Source organism: Tachypleus tridentatus, chromosome 7 (genome assembly GCF_004210375.1).
Source record: "Tachypleus tridentatus isolate NWPU-2018 chromosome 7, ASM421037v1, whole genome shotgun sequence".
Classification (NCBI taxonomy): domain Eukaryota; kingdom Metazoa; phylum Arthropoda; class Merostomata; order Xiphosura; family Limulidae; genus Tachypleus; species Tachypleus tridentatus.
The window spans coordinates 193,731,342-193,751,794 of record NC_134831.1 but is presented as its reverse complement, the minus strand read 5'-3'; the positions used below and the strand labels follow the sequence as shown (position 1 = coordinate 193,751,794).

The following is a 20,453-nucleotide window of genomic DNA, read 5'->3' as shown; positions in this document are numbered from 1 at the left end:
CGAATCTTTTCTACTGACCCACAGAAGGATATTTTTTTCTTCAGCTGCTGGCAAGCCTCTCCGACCTGCTAGAATAAACATTAACAATTTAATTTTAATTCGAAAATAACATAAACACTGTTGTGAACGCCCGATGTAACGCATTATACAAGGACGAGCTGACGGTAACGAGAGTTCAACGTTTCTTTTTGTATAATCTTTAAAAACTAGACTGAATTATTTAGTCGATCAAAGAGATATGTAAGGTGGAATTAATTATAATAGCTGTGCGACAGGTTTAGTTTCCATGAGATTATCACACCTGCCCCCCCCCCCCACCTCTCCTGCAAAAGCTCTAAGCTCTGGTTATATGTATTACAGTAATTCTTGGGGGTATGCGTTATGCATAGCAGAAACCGTTTGTTGTTTAGCGCAAAGCTGTGGGAAATCGAGCACCGGATTTTAGCGTTGTACGTTCTTAAACTTACCGTTCATCCAACGGGAGGGGACCAGTAGAAACTTAATGGGAATTTGTAGGGAACCGCCTGAAAACCAAATTGTGCATTGTTAGGCTTTGTTGTTTTTTTTCGTTTGTTTTTGAATTTCGTGCAAAGCTACACGAGGGCTATCTGCGCTAGTCGTCCCTAATTTATCAGTGTAAGAGTTGAGGGAAGGGAGCTAGTCATCACCACCTACCGTCAACTCTTGGGCTTCTCTTTTACCAACGAATAGTGGGATTGATCGTAACATTATAACGCCATCCCCAGCTGAAAGGGCAAGGAAAGCAGCTAGTCATCACCACCCACCGCCAACTCTTGGGCTACTTTTTCTTAACTAATAGTGCGATTGACCGTCACATTGTAACCTTAACTCAGCTGAAAAGGCGAGCACGTTTGTGCGACGGGGATTCAAATCCGCGACCCTCAGACTACGAGTCGAATGCCCTGACCACCTGCCGATGCCAGGCCTGCAATGTAAAGAGATTTATAGTTGTGACAGTTGTCTTGCCGGAATGGCAAGTGACAACTGAAGAAAAAAAGCATTTGATTATTTCTGTTAAGAACGACAACTCAAATCGTTCAAAGCCAACAACAATGTAAGTAACGTCTTAATAAGTATTTTGTTTTAATTAAATAAATCTCAGGGAAGATGTGAAAAGGTGTTTTCACTAGAAAATGTAATAAACGGAAACGTTGAGTGAAAGTTGAGGATCAAACTCACATTGTTGTTTATGCTTACTGACTGGACTCTTTCTGTAAGTAATTATTATAAACGTTTCGATTGACAGACAGAAATACACCAGGTTTGCCGTGGTTCTGTTCTCACGCAACTTTATATTGATACATTTTCTGGAAAATTATTTAGTTTCTCTATCTCAAATAGAAATACGCGTTATTTGCTTTGAAGTTAGATCGTTAAAATATTCTTAATATCTGGAAAAACTACATTAAACATGTTCATTGCTTTTAGTTGCAACTAAATGGAAAACCGATTATTTTCATTTTAAAACAATGTAAAACAAACTTGACATCGGTTTATCTTTTTTATTAATCGGAAGAATTATTTACTTTCAATCTAAAGAGATAATTAGCTTATTATTTTCATTGCGGTTTATAGTCTTAGTCAACCTGAGACTCAGAACATTTCTTCAGGTTTATAGGCCTAATAAAGCTGAGAAACAGAGCATTTCTCCATGTTTATAGTTTTAGTCAACCTGAAACACAACATGTTTGTTCTAGGTTTATCGTCCTAGCCAACTTGAGACACAGCACGTTTATTTCAAGTTTATCGTACTCGGCAACCTGAGAAACAGAACATTTCTTTTGGTTTACAGTCCTAGTCAACCTGAGATACAATACGTTTGTTTCAGGTTTAAATGAAGCACAAGCTAACTAGAGACAGCACGTTTGTTTCACGTTTATGGCCTACCAACTTGAGACACAGCGTGTTTCTTTCAGGTGTATGGTCCTAGTCAACCTGAGACACAGCACGTTTGTTTCAGGTTTATAGTCTACCGACCCGAGACACAGCACGTTTCGAGATATGCTTTCCGTTTTCCTAACGATGCACGAACGTTTACCAGAAACGTGTGTTTTTGAGACTAAAATAATCCTCGTCACACGTGTTCAGTTTTGGCAATGGTTAATAAGCAGGAAAAAGGATGGCGTAAAGAGAAACAAACGTATCTGAACCACTTACAAACTAGCCTCTCGGTATAACGTTGAGGGTTTAAAGCACTAAAATTCAAGGTTCGATCCCTATGGTGACTACAGTTTAGAGAGTGTAATGTACAGTCTTGCGTTAATTCATTTACGTTTGATAATTACTTGTCCGGCTGTTTGTCTATATAACGATAGTAAAAAAACCAACCAATCCAATTTTAAAATGATTATATGCTAATAAACGTCTTTGAGAGTTGCAAGTTTTATTTAGGAATATTACAAGATCTTGTGTTTTGTGTACCTGAATATCTCGGCGATTCAGTAAAACCCCACGGACTGTGAAATGTGGCAAACTCATTTTTCACCTTTTAATACTCGTGTATCATCTATTTCTAAATTCCTTCCTATCTTGTATAACTCGTGCTGATATGATTCTATTCTCTTAAATAAAAGGAGATAAAAGCCTTAAAACCACGTATCTTAAATCGGTTATTGAAATTCCTAGATGGCACTGTCATATCCTCTTACGTGTGAGTATGACGTGCTCGTGAAAATGATACATAGTGGGGGCGGTGAAAACGATATTTTTCCTTGTTTAAACGAATTGAATTAAATCAAATAAGATCTTAGAAGAGGTCATTTTGTGTTGAAGAATTTTTTGTTGTTTCTTCAGTGGACGAAGAGGAGATGTTGGAATGCTCTGTGATCATCGCACATGTACTTCTAGTAATTGAAGTTGAGAAGAAAAACAAATTTAAGTCAAACTGGGTTTTAGATAATATATAAACTGTAGATAATAGTATGTGTTTGATCCAAGAAGATGGATCCTTTCTCTCTGTGTGTATAAATGAATAGAGGTATACAGTATTCCCTCGCTATTCGCGGGGGGTAAAGAACGTAAACCCCGCGAATAGCGAAAAACCGCGAATATTGGATGCAGTTTTAAAACTTCTATGTATGAGATTATATACGGTACTAAATGCTTCCCAGACATTTTCTAAAGACACTCTTACTCATTAATACAGTAATAATGTAATAATATTGCATGCAGTCATGTATTTCACTAATGTAGTAATGATAATGTAAACACATTTTAATTTTGTACTGCAACAATATTTTAATCAAAAAGAAACGTAAGTACAGGAGGACAGTAACACCGCATAGTATAGTTACCCATACTGTATTACTGTACCGTAAAGTCATTTTCTATGCGTACAACACATGTATTAGAATTGACAGAAAGTGGAACAAATTTAAAGGCAAACTTAGACAGATAAATACAGTACGCACAGTTCAGGTAATAATAATACAGTACAGTACAATTCAGTAATAATATGCAATTAAAAACATTATTAATACACGGTCACAAAAAATATGCACTGTACATACAGTGTATGCATTTATAAAAAAAATACGTACTGTATTGCAATAATAATTGAAAAAAAAATTAATATTGTTTGTGCACTCACCAATAATGAATGATAATAAAATGATGATGAAATTTGCTGTGCCATACGATGATGATGATAACATTAATGTACAGTATGGCACAGCTTAGCTGCTGCTTTACAGCACTTTAGGTAATTACTCCTCTTCAGGCACTTAAGGAGAAAGCTTCATTTCTTCAGGAGAGTCAAGAGGTTGTGTTGTTTCTTTAGGAGAATCAGGAGGAGGTGTCGTACTTTCTTCGGGTGTGGCTTGGTTTGACGTTTTGGGTACCTTCTTTAGGAACATGGTTATTGGCAGCTGGTTCCGTTGTTTTTTCATAGTGATGAATAGAGTTTTGTAGGTCTACATGGTAGAGTTAATTGCATTTGAGAATTGCAGCGAACGAACCATGTAAGGGTCCCATGACTTGGCAGTCTCTTGCAAATCCTTTGCTTTTGACATGAGTTCAGCCAACCGTTCTAGAGTTAGACCCTCGTCCTCTTCCTCTTGTGATGGTTCTTCCTGGCCCTCTGTTTCTTCTTCACTGGCAGATTTCGTCAACTCTGCCAAATCTTCGTCCGTTAGAGGCTGAGAGTGGGCGTTAATCAGGTCATTGAACTCTTCATAAGTTATGTCATCAAAGCCTTCACCACCGATTAACTTTGCTAGTTTAACTGACTTGTTGACAGCATCATGTTGAATTTCATCCGGTGAGAACCATTTGTAATCATGAACATATTCTGGCCACAGATTTTTCCAACATGCATTAAATGTTTCTTTTTTCATGTCTTGAAGTGCCTTGTGTATGACTGTCAGGCACGATGCAATTGTGAAATTGCGCCAGTACACTTTCAACTGGAAGTCCTCATTCTCGTCTATTTCATCAACTAATTGTTGAAGACAGTTGCCAGTGTAAAGTGCCTTAAAGGCACGAATCACTCCTTGATCCATAGGCTGGAGGAGGGATGTTGTGTTGGGAGGGAAGAATTCGATCTGGACTCCCTCATGATACAAATCCACAGGGTGACCGCCAGCATTATTCATGATCAGCAACACTCGAAATTCGAGTTCTTTTTTGCGAAGGTATTCTACCACTTGAGGGATGAAACACTGATGAAACCAGTTGGATGTCAGGAGCTTCGTAATCCAGGCCTTGGAATTATGCATCCAGAAGACAGGCAAAGTGTTTTTATTTTTGTTCTTCAGAGCCCTGGGCTTTGCAGATTTATAAATGAGGCCGGGTTTCATCATCCAGCCAGCAGCATTGCCACACATAATAAGTGTCACTCTGTCCTTTTGTGCTTTGAATCCTGGAGCTTTCAGTTCGTCCTTCATGATGAAAGTTCTGGAAGGCATTTTTTTCCAGAACAACCCAGTCTCGTCCATGTTGAAGATCTGCTCTGGCTTGTATCCCTTCTCCTCAATGAGTTTCTTAAAGGCCTCAGGATACTTTGCTGCAGCTTCTGTGTCTGCAGATGCAGCTTCTCCGTGGGATTTTTCAAATCGTAGTTGGTAACGTTTCAGGAAACGATCGAACCAACCCTTGCTGGCATGAAATTCTTCGGCATCAGCTGCTGTTGATGGTCCTGGTCGTCCTTCAGTGAACTGAGAATATAATTTCAATGCCTTCTTTTGAATGATCTTGGTGTCCAAAGAGATATTTTTCTTTCGCAAGTCTTGTATCCACAATGCTAAGGCAGATTCCATCCTCACGATTGCCTTGTTTCTTACAACATTCACCATCTTAGCACTTCCACAAAAATTCGCATCTACACTAGCTCTGATTGCTTGTTCATTTTTCTTTATGTAACGCACGGTGCTCTCATTCACTCCGTAATGGCGTCCTACAGCAGCATAACCTTTTCCTTCCTTTATCATATCAAGCAGTTGTACCTTCTCATGCAGGGTCATAATCTTTTTCTGGCGCTTAGGTTCCTTGCCAGAAGCTGGAGGTGTAGGGCGTTTGAATGGCATTGTAGGGTGTAAATAATATTGTAAAAATAAACACTTGAATTTACAGTCCAAACAACCACGTTGAAAACTCACGCGCGAATGAAAGAGAGAAACAGCTGATCAGCAGCACGCGTATGCAGCCAATCAGCAAGAAGGAGAAACTAAAGCTGTCAGCCATTGGCTAAATTCAAACCTATTTCCTAGCCTCCGCGGGACCGAGCGCTGTGTGTGTGCGTGTGTAGTGCGTTACCGGCTGTGCTTTGCCGTTTGCGTTGTGGGGGAAGCTGAGGCATTCAGCCAATAGCAGCTCAGCCCATTGTTCGATAAAGACGTCAATCGATAAAACTGCTTGAGAGAGTAAATACAGACATACCCTCGAAAAGCGCTTTTAGTCTCTATGACCTACAAAAACCCGGTTTACCGAGCATTCGTTTTTATGACGTTATGACGCTAGCCCGGTATACCGGCATACGATGCGATAGGGTTAAAAGCCTAACCCGCGAATGGGGAACCGCGAACAGGTGAGGGTACACTGTATACATATTGCTTCCAAGTACTCGTATTATCAGGATTTTAGTTTTTAACACTTGTTTTCTAGGCTGCTCATCGAAAGGCTTGAGGTAGTGATGTGCCACTGGACGTGCTCCACATTCTCAGCTATGAGCGTGTTATAAAAATTACAGTTTGATAATTAATCCCTCTGTTTGGTTAAAAGTAGTTGATGGATCCTGTTGGTTGTCTTCCCTCTGGTCAGCAGTTCTAAATTAGGGATGACTACGTTTTAACTTACGGATCTCTAACCCTACTCGTTCAGTATATGGTGCCGTTGAGGTTGAAAAAAACAACAGTTTACTCCTGACTGATATTAGCCTAAAAACATCCCTAAAGTTGAAAAACAAACAGTAAGACAGTTAACTTATTTTAACTACAATTTTTAGGCCTGTTGATTTTTCCAATATTTCACTGGCGTTTAAAACGTAATATTATTATACTGCACATATAAATAGCATTTCACATACTTTATTTTTCTTTGTAAAGTCGAATTGATAAGTTCTGGTATTGAACGAGAAGCTTATCGGGTAGTGACTTTGGAAGATTGGTCTGAAATCTTTAATTTTAGCCGTAATTAGCAAAATGAATTTGGGATTAAACAAAAAACACACGATATCAGCAGTTTTTCTTGTGTGTACGATTAGATAACAGTAGTGTATGATTTTGTTTACTATAAAAATTGTTTTCAACGAGAATGGAGAAGAAATCGGAATAAACTACAGAAACGGAAACATAATTTGGTAAGCTGATACAACTTCTGGCCAAGAATGATGCGTAGGTCAATTTGTTAATAACATGTTAATCAATAAAGTAAATACATCATTATTGGTAATAGTGTAATTATCACTTATTTTAGACCTTTACAAACTGGAAGTTCGGTATGAATCTATCTTGTGTTAAACCTAAGTGGTCTTATTATCAGGAAAAATTAAGTAAAAAAAATCAGAATTTGCTTTTAGTGCCTTAGATTTTTAGGCTTAGTTGTTCTATGTTTGTTACATATTTCTGTATTACTCTAGCGGTTAATTCCGATACCCTGACTGACTTAACAAACGGACAAGAAGGTACCGTTTGGTCTTCCAAGCCTGTCCTTGCACACCCAATTACTCTAGCAGTTAATTCTACTGACATTGAGTAAATTAACGGACAACAGGAGACCGTTTGGCCCTTCAAGCCTCTCCTAGCACACTCACCTGTGGAAAAAAATATTAAATCCAAAATTTATTTTTAAGGAAATGATCGATTCCCCTTTTAACATCTTGCGAGTTTCTGTGCTGTAAGCCCTCAAGCTTATTGTTGAGCCACCAGGGGCGTTATATTTGATATTAAATATATTCTGTGTTAGAAACGTAGTTATTGTAGCTGGTTTATTGTTCTGATAACGTTTTTTTGAGATGATTGCTTATTTTTGGTTTCATCAGATCAAGCAAGATGTATAACTTGTTTTACAAGTAATAACAGAATTGTATGATCGAAGAAATTACAGAATATAGAAGAAAACAAAGAAAGCGACAATTTGGAAATTAATATTCGTTTACTGATGGATACGAAAAAAAAATGTTTGGGCAACAGCTGTTTATAGGATTTCAAGTGAGGGAAACTTATTTTTCTTACCACTGGAAACCTGATTGAGGGAATGTTATCCGAAACGCTGTTTTCGTATTTGTCAATGAACGTATTTAAATTTCACTGTTGCGTCGCCTTTTTTGTGGATTTGTTTCTCGAGGACTTTTACGTATCCATTTTTTTTCTATAGCTGGAACGACTGGTCCAGTATGAGAGTGTTCTCTCCCAAGTGGCAGCACAAACACTTGAAAAACATCCGGACTACAGTGGCCGCTGGAGGGCAGCATCTAAAGTTGTGAATGTAAGCACTGAATGAATGTTTGTATTCGACTAAACAAGAGGAACCCTCTGTAGCCGCAGCATTATAAAGATGACTGGTATTGTTATTAAATCTTTAATTAAAAGTTTATGAAGGATTAGAAGAAGTTAATGCATGAGCCCTTGGGCGTGGTCATGTGCATCAACGAAAGGATTTGACCCTCCTGAGACCCAAACTTTTAGTTAGATCACAAACCAATCAAGAGACGACGGATTTCTAAGCTAAAAGTTTGTATTTGATAAAAACAACAAATTCGGAGCCATTTTATGAGCCGTTATGCCGCGGCTGAATATGATAGAGAGATGGACAGAAAAACAAAGGTAGATAGAACGACAGAGATAGTTAAGCAGGTAGAAAGAGACAGACACACACAGATAGAGATGGATAGACAGACAGATATAAATTGTCATAAACACCAGTAAGTGGGTTGCAAAGATAAACTGATTGATAGGTTGTTATAATGACCAATAGTAAATAACCAGGGAGACATACGTAAGATAGGTAAGTGACCCAGGTGAATCTTTCCCCAAGAGTTGGTAACTGTAATGTAGATGTTTCGAGGACCCGAGACGTATTTACGTTAAAAACTGTAAAATTATTTCATATGTGTACTGCGCTGTACAACTGTGCATTTATCTCAATGCTTGCGAAACTATTAACTTACGTACTGGTTTCTGTGGGAAAAAAAATTTGAAATTAAAGTACGTCTTTGTTAATTAATAGTTATAGCCGTAACTTTGTGTGTTATAGTTATTCAATCAATGATTGGCGACTCGCTGTTTTCCTTTCTCTATTTGTATTTAAATCAAGCTAATTTCTGTAACCATGACCTTTAACATTAACTTATTGTGTTTTCGGTTTTTGTTACGTGTTGTTAAAATTGTGTGTGTGTAAGCAACGCAACACCTCATGGTTTAACGCCCTCTGCAACCATGGCTAATTATCAATTGGATATTTGTTCTGAGGGAACCAGAATAAGAAATTGAACTGGATTCTTTGTTCAAATTCTTTTATGAGAATCTTTACGTAACGCTTCACAAAAAAGTTTTAATTTACTTTTTACAGTTGAATTGAATTTATTAGAAATCGATATGTCGACATTTAGAACAGAAATTTTTATATTGTGATTAAGTTTCATCATTTTGATTAAATTTAATTGAATGCCCCGGTTGAGGATACGCATGCTTATTACGGTGTGCGAAATAGAATAAAGCCTTGAATAAACTTTTTAAAGGCGGTCGACTCGCAGTCTGCGGATCGTGGGATCGAAACCTATCGTCAAGCGCAGTTTTCCGCACAGTCGTGAAGGCCTTATAATGTGACAATTAATCCTACTTTTTCTTGTAAAGAGTAACCTAAGAGTTGAAGGTGTATGCTGTTGGCTAGTCTATCACTCCAAGAAGTAGACTGCTAGTGAAGATAGCCCTCGTGAAGCTTGACGCGAAAGTCTAACAAACACATAAGTGGGTTTTGCTACGAGTTTGATCTTCGATAAAGATCAAGGTCAAGGTCATGATTTAAAAGCTATGTTGTATGTGTTGGATACGTTGCATGTTTAATTCGGTAATTCTTAGTTGTCGTACTCGTTTTGTTTGTTTTTTTGTTACAGATGGTTCGAGGAGGAGAAACTGCTGCAGAGGAAACTGACCTTGACAGGGTTCAAAACCTTTTCCCAAATGATAACCTTAACTTGTATGAAAATGAACACTACTTTTCCGTGAGTATTACTTTTGTACAGACAAATGTATAGGTAACATTTAGATATTTTATAAACTCTGATGTATTGAATCGTAATAAACAGAATAGGATATATTGATAACTTAAGTTCTTTGTGTCTGCGTATGACTGGAGAACTGATGGATCGATTGTCACCAAATTGAGAGTGGATGATCCTTAGTTTCTAGAAGTAATATCTTCCATATTTGGTTTTCGTAGGTATAATTTTCTGGATTGTTTTTTTAACATGTTGTTAGTGACACCAAACAAACTCAAGTAATAAGAACTTAGCCCGGCATGGCCAGGTGGGTTAAGGAGTTCGACTCGTAATCTGAGGGTCGCGGATTCGAATCTTGGTCGCACCAAACGTGCTCGCCCTTTCAGCCGTGGGGGCGTTATAATGTTCGGTCAATCCCACTATTCGTTGGCAAAAGAGTAGCCCAAGAAGTTGGCGGTTGGTGGTGATGATTAGCTGCTTTTCCTCTAGTCTTACACTGCTAAATTAGGGACGGCTAGCACAGATAGCCTTCGAGTAGCTTTGTGCAAAATTCAAAAAACAAACAAACAAAAACAACTTGCATTAATAAATGTTACTTTAAATGAAAGATATGATTGTTGGTATTATCAACGGTTGTGAGTGACATAGTTTTCAAATCTTCACTTTATCTTCCTCCTGGGTTAAACGGCAACGTCAGCTAATAACTTATAAATTAAAGGTAGTATTAAGTAAATATTAATGATTAAGCACTCACTGAATTACAATATTTGTTCGACGAAACGATGTTTATGTGAGAGGCTTAATGATTTTTCAGCATTATTTGCATTTTAATACTAATAGCAAATAAATTGTTATTTAGAATTTAGTATTATTTATGCTTATGTACTACAATAAAAATGGTTATTAAAGTTGTATTATTATAAAAAATATTTGGATCTAAAGAAAGTTTGCTGGTGAGCGTTTAATTGATATTCGTAACAAAATCATAAATGAGTTGATAAAATACTAATTACGGACAGTAATTGCCAGTTCAAGTGTGTTAGGCTCATGAAAATAAACCTTGAACGACAACAGAAGGATCAGCGATAAAGTGCAAAGTTTTATAATCACAAAGCCCCGTCAGACGTATGACGTCACCATCTGGGTAAAGATCTCGCAGTAAAAACCTATTTGGCCCGGCATGGCCGAGCGCGTAAGGCGTGCGACTCGTAATCCGAGGGTCGCGGGTTCGCGCCCGCGTCGCGCTAAACATGCTCGCCCTCCCAGCCGTGGGGGTGTATAATGTGACGGTCAATCCCACTATTCGTTGGTAAAAGAGTAGCCCAAGAGTTGGCGGTGGGTGGTGATGACTAGCTGCCTTCCCTCTAGTCTTACACTGCTAAATTAGGGACGGCTAGCACAGATAGCCCTCGAGTAGCTTTGTGCGAAATTCCAAAACAAACAAACAAACAAACAAAAACCTATTTCCTTTAAATTATTGTATTAACCCGATTATAAGGCGATAACTTTTATTAACAACTTGGCTGTAAAATTTATAGTCACGGCCGATCGCAAACTGTAGCGTGTCGCATTCTTAAATGTTCAAATAGCCCTGTTTACGCATGCAACACTTTCTTCTCTTTTTCCTTTCCCATGGGGTCGCTTTATATTGGAGATCACCTTATAATCGGACCAATATGGTAACAAAGAAAAAACAACAGCAATAAGTACCATCTAAAAGTTACTAATATTAAAAATGTTTTAAAATTCATAATTCAAATTGCAATAAATTAACAACTTTTGACTGTAATAATGTCTTGCAACCTTACTTGCCAACATGAAATTGTTTGTGATTTCCCTACATTCTAGGTACATTTTTCGATCAGTATTCTTCAAGGTATTTTTAGCCTTAAAAACAATTGATTACACATGGAAACTTTCGGTATTACCCAGTTGAAATTTTCATAACTTTTAAACATGTTATCTTTATTATATTTATATTGTCTCTGTTTTTCTGGAGTCTGTGTTTATTTTTAGACTTTACAAATACATATCAAGTGGGTAGGTGCCATCATTCTGGTCTATAACAATGCATCTGACAATAATAAGGTGAGCCAGTTAGGCATTGATCATGCGTTTGAAACGCGTTAGTGTGCTAGAAAAAAATGACTGACTTGGTTCACACATCTTGACTTGAGACAGTAGCTTAGCGGCATGTGTTGTAAACAAGAAATTTAAACCCATGCTCATGTTATTCAATAAATGTTTGGCATGGCATTTGGATAAATGATAAACAAAATGGCTACGCGAAAAATATCCATATTTTTTCCAAGGACCTACTATTCATTGTGATATTATTTTAGTAAACAAAGTATTCAATGCATGTTGCCCCCTAGTGGCTCAGCGGTATGTCTGCGGACTTACAACGCTAAAAACCGGGTTTCGATACCCATGGTGGGCAGAGCATAGATAGCCCATTGAGTAGCTTTGTGCTTAATGCAGAACAACAACAACATCAGTGCATGTCAAATTTTATGTAAGGGAAAGTAGAAGTATACGATAAATGACAGTTCATTGCAATGCTATTGGAAAAAATCAATTTAAGCGCAAGCGCATTTGAAATTTCCGTCGTTATCGGAATCAGTTACGGAAGTGGAAGTTCCTGATGTAATATCCGTCTCTGAGAAGGAGTGTCATAATGAAGTCTTATGCAGGATATAAGGTAGACGTAGGATTCAGTCTAAGAGCTCTACTAATCAAACATATTTCTAACGAAAGTAGCTTTCCAAACCGTTGGAGAGGTTGAAGCAGAGACCTTAGCAAGCCTTTTGTCCGTCTGTCAACCGAAAACAATGTTAGGTTTGAACTACTAATTTCTTGAATATTTTAAACACCAGTCAGTATTTAATAATAACTTTTTAATACATTTTTGTTTCCTTCCTGTGAAATGTGATAAGAAATTGAGGGTATGTAATTTTTATGTGTGTATTCACCTCAATTGCACTATTTTGCGCCCTAAGAAACGTTTATTTTTATGCAGCTTATAGTTAAATAAGGTGTTTTCCCTGGGTATCTATAGTTTTCAGTGGTGTTTTTTATACATTGTCAAATTTATTAGTGAAATATAGTAGTTAGTTTCTCCAAAATGACAGATTGTTTCCGGAGTTGAAACTAAACAATGTTTTTAAACATTGTTTCAAAGAAAGCTGCATATAAATTTGTAGAAGCCTTTGCGCAGACTCGGACGCTATGTTGCTGTGTATTATCCGACGAAAAAAGCAAGAAAAGCCCTCAATTGTGTCTTATGTATGTCTGTTTGTTAAATAGCCGTGAAATCGAACTGATTTTATAGTTTATTTTGTTAACTATACAGATCAGAAACATGGTTAATGAACTTGTTTGTTATGACCTATTTTTTAAAGGTATGTGCTAGAAAATCGTGTGTCATGAACACGCGACTTGTAAACAAGTAAAGTCTACGAACTATCTAAAGAAAAGATTAAAATAGCATATCCTTTATGGTTTCGTTATTAGTAAGGGATACGATTTCACATTCATCAACTCATTATGCTAACAATTTTCTTTAAAGAATAATACTTTAATCCTAAAATTCAAGAGTGAAGTTAATAGTTATCAAAGGTCGTATTTTAATTAATAAGACTTGTAGAAATTGTCATATTAGTATGCTAATTTATAATATTATAGGAAATGTCATATTACAGTAGTGTGCTTTCGAAAAATATTCTCTTCTGTAACATATGATGTTTGAGTAATTATTACATTACTGGTAAGCCTTGGGGAGCAGTCCCCTAGTTTACAATTGTTAGTTTTATGGAACAAGGGATTTAAAAGAGCTTAGCGTTTTCCAAATCTCAGTCGGTTTGGATACATCATAAACGCATATATTACATACCCTTTATTTCCTTTGACTCATGCCGATTGTGGTATTGTTGAATTGGTGCTTAATAATATACAAGTTTTTCCGCTTGGTGTCATTGAGTATGTCTGGTTTTGGTATTTAATAATATAAAGTTTTGTCACGGAACAAAGAAAATAACCAAGCATTTTCTTTTCTTTTTTTAAAATTTAACTAACGGAAGCAGTATGGTGTATTTTACACTATTACACTGAGTTGTTGGTTCTTAAAAGCCTCATAAGAGGAAAGGCCTACTGGGCCAGGTACCGTGTTACTCATATATCCACTTTAACCACTTTCTACGGTTAAGTGTTAATCAAAAGAAATCTAGTACCAGTTAAAGTGTTAAAAATAACGGGTCAGAGAGATTTTTAGATATATATTTCTCTTCTTATTTCTTGTCTTTTAGCAGCGAAAGACATTATTTCGGAACAAGGGAGCCGCAGCCAATAGAATTAATCGAGATTTTTCTGCAAAAGGAACTAAAGGAGCGTTTATGGCTACGTAAGTATTTCCTATAACAGTTAAGTTAACTTTCGTGTAATTGTATTGTTTACTAGTAAAACTCTCGGAAATTCTTGGCTCTCAATAAGTTCTAGAAGTGTCAAAATAACAATAATAATAACGGGAGTGTTTTCCAAAATCAGGCCTATCTTTTTCAAGGGTGGATTGAATGAGCTTGCCAGTGTTAATTGCTGATATTGGTTCAGAGATTCACGAACAAAAATAAGTATTCATCATTAAGGTACAGAACCGAGCGTGGCCTATTGGATACCTGGTTCAGCCTGTAAGTCCAAGGATTTAAGATTCGCGACCAGCTCGTTCCACATAAATAACATAGCTTACTTATGGGATCATGAAAGGACTTAAAAGCTGACGATAAATCAGATAAAAAATATCCCAAAAGTTGGCGGTGGGTGATGCAAACTATCTGCCTTCCCACTAGTCTCTTAGTTCAAAGTTAGGCACGATTGTGTACAGATAATCCTTTATATGACTTTGCTGATTTTATTTTCACTTCGCATTCAGTGAAGGAAAATGACTTGCATCTGATTAGATATGGTTGGGGAAGCAACTCTTTTTAGTTAATTTATCTTTTGTACTATATATATGCTATTTTCTTTATGAAACCTTTAGGCATACTCGTGGTCGAGTTGTTTATTATTTCTTTGATTTTATCATTGAGCCACTATTTACATTTAATAAACTGCAGACGGTGTGTATGTAGTTATGTCCACTACGTTATTGGCTCAACTTCCTGAATCTGGCCCTCTAGTAACATTAATTTTAATCATTTGTTGCTATGTGGCAGCCCTGCCTACGTTAAAGATAATTGAATAATTGTCTTCAAAATTTTTGTTAATGCTAGTACGTAGTTACATATTGTTTATGACGTTATTGGTTTTTGACATTTGTTTTGTTTCTTTATCTTATGTTTTTGCGTCTATTTCGATTGCGTATTACGATTTCATATTCCCTTTTCATTGTTTTGCGATTGCTGATAATTTTTGCTCACTTACACATGTTGTTAAGTTTATATTTTGTATACTTACTATTACTATGCATGATGTGTCTCTATATATCTACACTGTTTCGTCAAAGTTTTATCTTATTTTGCAGCAATGCTTTGCCAATACGAGATGGGAGTATGAAAATTAAAGCACCCTCCCGTTCTTTCATAATGGATAGTTCCGTTCAGTTCATGATGGTAAGTTGCTGTAGGTAATATATACAGATGCAGAATAGGAGTATGAAAATTAAAGCACTCTCCCGTTCTTTCATAATGGAGAGTTCCGTTCAGTTCATGATTGGTAAGTTGCTATAGGTAATATATACAGATGCAGAATGGGAGTATGAAAATTAAAGCACTCTCCCGTTCTTTCATAATGGAGAGTTCCGTTCAGTTCATGATTGGTAAGTTGCTATAGGTAATATATGCAGATATAGAGGGTGGAAAGGTTAAGTGTGCGTGTGTTGAGTTGCAACTAAATATTAATTTAATGGTTGATATCAAACAGTATTACATGACATTATAAAAATACGTTATTACGTAACTTTTGTGATATATTATCTTAAAATGATACGGTATTATCTTTTCTGTAGGGCGTACAGCGACAAGATAGACATCTGTTTCTCTTTAATGATATTTTACTCGTTGCAAAGCCCAGGTAAGGAAAACAAGAAACATTTAGAAAATTAACAAAGAACAACAATACACCTAACTAATACTGGACGTAAAATTTTGTAAAAATATTTTTATATTTAATAGCTTAAACCATAAAATTACCAATATTCTTTATAAACATTTTGTAAAGTGCACATGACCCCCGCATTCCTCTTAATAGATGTATCTACACATTTGTTCAGCAATAATTTTACAGGCGCCCTAGATATAAATCATGAACGAGTCTCAATTCACACTGGCATGTCTAATAAAAGTTAAGAAAAAACGAACTTTACCTTCCAGATAAATATAAAATAATATATTTTTATTTAAATCAACATTTCGCCTTCGCGGCTTCGTCTGAGTTAACATACATAACTATATTTGCTTATATCGTTGAACCTAGACGAGTTTTGGTGCTGTTAGAAAGGCTTCCTGCGTAGTAACTTTTGGCAGACAAAAAACAGATCTAAAATGTTACTTGCTTATATTTCTGATTTTAAAAATGCAAAAAAAGTTGAAGTGTATTTAGGTTTTCAGTAAATATTGCAAAAGGTTGTTTCTAATAAAGTTTCACTTTGTCAGAGTTATCGTTGTTAGGGCTTGACAAACTTTATTTAGTATTTCTTAGCCAAAATGATATTACAGCTTGGTAAATTATGATCTCAGTACTTGTGTCAAAATATTGTTTTAATGTTTGGTACTTCATTTTACAGTTGCATTAGCTTTCAAAGCACGATATTACATTTGACAACAGATATTTTTTTCAGAATACATACACCTGAATACGATGTCAAGTAACCTGTAAATGGTATAAACAGTTCGAGAATTTTGTTTTCATATAAGGCGTTGAAATAGGTACATAACCAAAGTGTCAACATTATACTTGTGAGTGGACATGTTGAGGGATTGATTTTATTGTGTCCATTTAAATGTCTACAGATTCTCGGGTACTTACAAGCTGAAGGATAAAATTCTAGTCAACGAGTTGTGGCTATCTTCGTGTCTTTCTGAGGTATGCGAGCCCATTATCTCTCCAGAAGTTTCTTTCATTTTAGGCTGGCCAACCACTAATGTCGTAGTGACATTCAGGTAAGAGAAGTAATAACTGTGTGCTCAAAACTGATTTTAAACACAGAATTTGTTCTTTTTAAAAATCGGAAGCTCTTGAAATTCTTAAAGTAACTTGAAACAGTATAAATGAATGTTTTTAATGGATGTTCTAACCTTAAAAAAACAAAAATTAAAATGTTCTTCAAACAAATGCATTAACCCTAAACAACATAAATGAAAACACTCTTCATATAATTGCACTAACCCTAAAAGTATAAACAACAGTCTCTAAATAAGTGCTCTAACCTTAAGCAGCATAAATGAAAATGTTCTTTATAGGATGAATGCGTTTGTAGTTAAATTGAACTTATATTTCAAGGGTGGTATGTTTATGCTTGACTTGTCCAAAATAGTTTTCCTATACTATAACCTACTTCCATAATTTTTCTTTTGTAATACAATTACTGATGACATTAACATATTTGCATCGATTAAACTAAAAAAAAAAAAAAAAAAACAGCTTCTATATTGACAGGGTTGAGTTCCTTCAGTTTTCAGAAAATTATATATAATTCTGGGTGCTTGCAAGTTGCCATGTTTATTATTTCAGCGTCACGCCTCAAAATGATCTATTATTATAGTGTTTTTAGTAATAAACGCCCGAGTAAACCGAATGAAGTAATTTCGAGCGTGTGTCACTGTGCTTATGAATAATATGATTTTAAATTACGTACAAACACACGAAATGTAGAGGTTTAGAGAACATAGTGATACATTTTTACCAGGAAACTGGTGAAATAAAACATTTCCGAAAGCAACTGCTATTTCTCATTCATTAGTTTCATACATTTTTAACTGTCAGTAACGTAGAATACTAAATCACTGTTTTCTTGTTTAAGAATAAAAAGGTATGGACTGGTGAACTATTGTGTATTTTTAAAAACATGTATTTGATAAATTTAGCGTAATCTTTAAAAAATCTCCATTACGTATGTGTTTTTATGAAAATAACCAGTTCTAATACTAGAAGTTTCGCCTTGGTGAATCTTATACAAAACACGTGTGTACGTGAAGTCTGTTACCTTTGACCTTGAATATCCGAAGTGATATCCTACAAAGAGCTGACCTACTTCAGCTAATACTGACCACTGGTGATTGGATATTACGTAGATTTTATTTGAATTCTCGTTGATCCACCAGAGTGAAGGTGCTACTTAACTTGCAGACACTGGATTGGCCAGAGCTATTAAAACTCGCTATGACAAGGTTGATAGGCTTTAAGAGAAATTTTCCAGGAGACCTTGAGGCTTACACGATCATGGTGGAGTCAACATAAAACCAGAATACCACACGTGTAATTCAAGCAAATGTATGTTGCGAAACACTTTCTGTTGCTTTCTTTCATATACATGTTTTGTTTCTTTCACTACCAGCTCCCCACAGGCTAAACAACTGTGGCAAAGTAAACTGAAAGAGTAAGTAGAAAAAAACTCATTATTTTATTTCCTTTTGATATGTTTTTTTTTAAATATGAAGTAACACTTCATATCTATTGTATGTATGACTGTTTTGTGATGACATTTTTTTCTTACTTTACCATTTCGTGTATAATCGCTACTATTTTTTAAAAATAATTAAGAACAACTGTTTGAGAACTGTTTTGCATCACAAGTCTATTTATAAGTCTGAATTTAACGTTAGGCCAAACTTTAGATTAATGGTTACAATTAAACGTAGTTATCCCGATTGGCTTATGTTTCGAACACAATTGTGTGTAATCTCAAATGGATAATTCACGTCAAAAACAATGAAAAACAAAATGTAAACTTTTTTTTTTCTTCGTTTGTAACCGGTACGATTATCTCTTAAAATTTATGCCACTACGTTAATTATGCAAGTGAGAACACTTAAGTTCATATCTTGAACACATTGCTAATATCAGATAAATAGACGTTAACTAATATATATTTGAACAGTTTTTGCATTTATATAATTTACTTGTAGAAGTTAGTAGAACTGCTTTTCTCTGCGTGATTTTAGCTTCATCCTTTGTAAGATATACATCGTTCTTACTTGATTTATGCAAAAATGATCAGGAAAAGCATATTTCTAGCCTTAAGATGTACATATATTTTTCTTTTTTAATTTAGCCACGAGGAGTTATGGAAGTTACATATTTACTCTTAATAAATATAGCCAAAACTGTGGTAAAAGTTGTAAATATTCTAACATTTCATAACCTTGAAAACTGCAGCATAAACACGTGCTATTTGGTGTAGATTTCATACGTCACAACACCTTAGGTCCCTTTAAAGCAGTGGTTCCCAACCAGGGGTGCGAGATAACATTTGTTTTGGTCACCTTCACCTTTATTCTTAAATAAATAGTTACTGTGAGGGGTGCGAGAACATATTAACATTTTTTAGGGGTGCGGGGCATAAAAAAGGAGGGAACCACTACTTTAACGACAAGTGAATGGTTATAGTTGCTTTAGAACTGTTTTTCTCCACTTTGAAGTGGTAGTTTTACAGAACGAAATATAAGGCGTAGTTATTCGTATTGGATAACAAGTACCATGAGCAGATAAGAACTGTGTGCAGTATCAGATGTCTTGAAATCAGCTGGGACATTTTAGGTGTAAATAGGCGTGGGAGGCAGTTACAGTTGTGTTTATATCGGTGGCGCACAAAGTCCGGCCCGTGACGAGTCGCCGAGAGGCCCACGATGTTCAACTAGAAAGTCAAACATAGAGAGTTCGCGCCTGCGCGAAGATTAAGCGTTATAGAAGAATATGCATTAGACTAGATACTGGATGGTTCCATATTTGTGTCGAGCAGTAAAGAAAATTTAATAAGCAAATCTCGTTAATGCATAGGCATTTAATCATTGGCGCAATGACGTAATATTTCCGTAATTACGGAATCTCACACGTTCCAATTGTCCTTCGAGATTTACTTACGAGCCCTATTTTGATATTATTTCGTAACAAAAATGGCAGCTAATCGTAAAAGAAAAGTTGACGACGAAAACCGGCAGTTTCATGATGATTGGACTGCGCAATACTGTTTTGTTCAACAACAGAAGAACGTGATTTGTCTGTTGTGTCATTTGACAGTAGCAACAAAACAAACAAAACAAAAAACTGACAGATTTCGGTTTCTAGATCCCTATCCTCAGTGGAGATAGAGATAACCGGGAGTGCTCAGAAAGATAGAGTTTCTCTTCGCCCCGCTTATGAATTTAGAATACGGTAAAGCGACACGAAAAAAAAAAAAATCGTGACAAAAAACGAGCTGATTGTGGACCCAGAACAAGCAAAGAAGACGATAAACCGGAGAACCGACACCAGACACCCAAGGTGAGTGAGTGATACCACAGAACCAACGGCCGATGCGTGACTTAGGGTCCATCAGGGCAGCTGGGATATATAGATCAAATGCCAGAATTTAGATGTGGGGGAAACGGGAGAACTCCGAGGAAACCCACTTTCACTAGCTAGTGCCAATGATCCAACTAGTGCCAGTTTGGCTCACAACATAAGTGGGGGGTCGCACTAGGAGAAGGAAGGGGCCGAGTGACTATGAAGATCTAGCCTTTTCATAAATTTTTGAAAGCCATCGAGAGGTGGTGAGTCTACTGTACTGTGCGGCAAAACTCCAGGTTGAGGT

General features: G+C 36.2%; 1 protein-coding gene across 13 annotated transcripts in view; it reads left to right on the top strand.

Annotated features, from left to right (window-relative positions):
• Positions 1-20,453, top strand: part of LOC143257602 (uncharacterized) — a 117,656-nt gene that overhangs the window by 77,053 nt on the left and 20,150 nt on the right. For 5 of the 13 annotated variants that reach the window (XM_076516565.1, XM_076516568.1, XM_076516567.1 and 2 more), the window contains 7 exons: positions 7,831-7,941; positions 9,569-9,676; positions 13,978-14,072; positions 15,189-15,276; positions 15,672-15,736; positions 16,675-16,824; positions 18,219-18,260. In XM_076516565.1, the coding sequence (XP_076372680.1) occupies positions 7,831-7,941; positions 9,569-9,676; positions 13,978-14,072; positions 15,189-15,276; positions 15,672-15,736; positions 16,675-16,824; positions 18,219-18,260 (659 nt within the window). Of the gene's footprint in view, positions 1-6,010; positions 6,044-7,830; positions 7,942-9,568; positions 9,677-12,357; positions 12,619-13,977; positions 14,073-15,188; positions 15,277-15,671; positions 15,737-16,674; positions 16,825-18,218; positions 18,261-20,453 lie in introns of those variants that run through there. The other 8 variants (XM_076516570.1, XM_076516566.1, XM_076516571.1 and 5 more) reach the window with 8 other exon arrangements.